The sequence below is a fragment of the Galeopterus variegatus genome, unplaced genomic scaffold (assembly GCF_000696425.1).
Source record: "Galeopterus variegatus unplaced genomic scaffold, G_variegatus-3.0.2 Scaffold1373, whole genome shotgun sequence".
Classification (NCBI taxonomy): domain Eukaryota; kingdom Metazoa; phylum Chordata; class Mammalia; order Dermoptera; family Cynocephalidae; genus Galeopterus; species Galeopterus variegatus.
The window spans coordinates 354,512-356,579 of NW_007727484.1; the positions used below are offsets into that span (position 1 = coordinate 354,512).

At 52.8% G+C, this 2,068-nt stretch overlaps 1 protein-coding gene across 1 annotated transcript; it reads right to left on the bottom strand.

Moving 5' to 3' along the window:
- Window positions 1–1,547: 1,547 nt before the first annotated feature.
- MRPL41 (mitochondrial ribosomal protein L41) lies at window positions 1,548–2,065 on the bottom strand. Its single transcript, XM_008576616.1, has one exon. It carries the CDS (start codon window positions 2,063–2,065, stop codon window positions 1,661–1,663), a length of 405 nt encoding a protein of 134 aa, XP_008574838.1. The 3' UTR covers window positions 1,548–1,660.
- Window positions 2,066–2,068: the final 3 nt, after the last annotated feature.

Sequence of the window (2,068 nt, forward strand, 5' to 3'; positions counted from 1 at the left end):
GGGGGGGGGGGGGGGGGGGGGGGGGGGGGGGGGGGGGGGGGATGAAGAAAACGAAAGGGGCTGGGAACTAATTACCATCTCAATAAAGCACCCTCAGATAAATCTTTTTTTTTTTTTTTTTTTGTCTTTTTTGTGACCGGTAAGGGGATCGCAACCCTTGGTGTGGTGTCGCCCACACCGTGCTCAGCCAGTGAGCGCACCGGCCATTCCTATATAGGATCCAAAGCCATTCCTATATAGGATCCAAACCCGCGGCGGGAGTGTCGCTGCGATCCCAGCGCCGCACTCTCCCGAGTGCGCCACGGGGGTGGCCCGGGAAGTCATTTCTTAAAATGAATCAGATTATTTTCTTATACAGCATGTGTCACTAATGACTTCCTCATTGTGGCATTTATAAACTGATTAGCTTCCAGGTCCTGGACAGACGGTGACTTGGGAACAAACTAGGCATGTGAAACGTCTAACTCCTGCTCAAGTATTCTTGTGTCTCTGGGAGGAAACGTGGTTGAAATACAGGCCACTGTTTGAATTTGTCAAATCCTTAGCATTTACTAAGGATACACATGTGCTTAGAAGCAGAAAACATGCACCTCTGTCTTCCCGCTTTCTTATTTTCTTATGATACAACGCAGCATGCCAATACAGGTCAGATGGTTTTCAGAAATTTTTCTGTTAAAGTGATCAATTCCCAGCTGACTGAAACCTTTACAGCTCACGTTAAGGATATTTAACAAGTGTCAATTAAATATGAAGCAGACTACGGAAGATCTGAGGGACCATGCACTGACAGAGGCAGTCCACAGGAGAGAGATTGCTCACCAGTGAAAGTCCAGTTTGGAACTAGCTTCCCGTGTGTCCTCATCTTTAGGTTTGCCCCAAGAGGGGCAGTTACTCACCTGACCAGGAGAAGCCCTGTTGCTTTGGAGGGTTACCGCGAATACATCCACTGTTCTTTGGGTGAGGAGTTTGGGAGATGAATTAGTGAGTGCTGTCATCTGGTGCAGTCTGCCTTGCAAATTCTTTTCCTTCTATAAGCTGAGTGATGTATTCTTGCCATGGGCATAATCCCAGAACCTTTCAGTTGGGAAGATGCCCTCCTCCAGAGTTTCACAGCGAGTGGAATACTCTGTGAGAGAACTTTGTCTAGGTTACTGCACTGAAATCTGTCACACTGCACACTTTCACACGGCCCCAATATCAGGCCTCACGGCCAGAATCGGCACAATCAGGTTAAGTAACTTTCCACCCTCTCCCCTTGCCCCTATCCCACGTTAATCAACTTTCCACCCCCTACCGCCTTGCCCTTCGAGAAAAACCGGAATTTCTGCAAAACATTCTTATGCAAAAACGACCACCCAACGCCCTTCTTCTAAGTCAAAACCTTATAAAACCTTTTTAGCCTGTACGGAGTTAGGAGCTGATGTGATTCGTCTCCTCCCCACGTTAGTGGAATAAAGCTTTTTGGCTGAAACAGCGCCTGACTAGGGTCTCTGTCCCTTTTCTCCATCTCCCCAAACCTAACACCCATGACAAAAACAGACACTATACAGGGTAGCAAAGGCCTTTAATAGAAATGAACGAGGGCGACAGCTGTCACGCCCTGGGGACACGGGGCCTGCGAGAGGGGACCCCCTGCGTCGTGCGCCGCTGCTCGCTGGCTCTAGCGCGGGAAGTTCTTGGGGTACAGCTGGAAGAGCTTGCCGTCCTGCGTGGGCTCAAAGCCATACTTCTCCAGGTCGTCGGGATCGAAGGCGCCATCTCTGAAGTCCTTTTCGACAGCAGGTGCAACCGCGTCCAGGAAGAGCCCCCTGGCCGTGAGGGGCGCGTCCGTGCCCGCGGGCGCGCGGTAGCTCACGTAGGGCCGGAGCTTGAAGCCGCTCAGATCCGGGACCACGAACTCCGGCACCATCTCCTTGACCTGCACGAACTTGCAGTCCGCGGCGAGGACGCCGGTGCGCTTGGCTCCGCGGCCCTTGCAGAAGGTGCGCGGGCCGCGCTTGCTCGTCCACCTGCTCATGCGGTCCGCGCCCCGGACCAGGCCCCGCGCCGCCGCCAGCAGACCCATGCC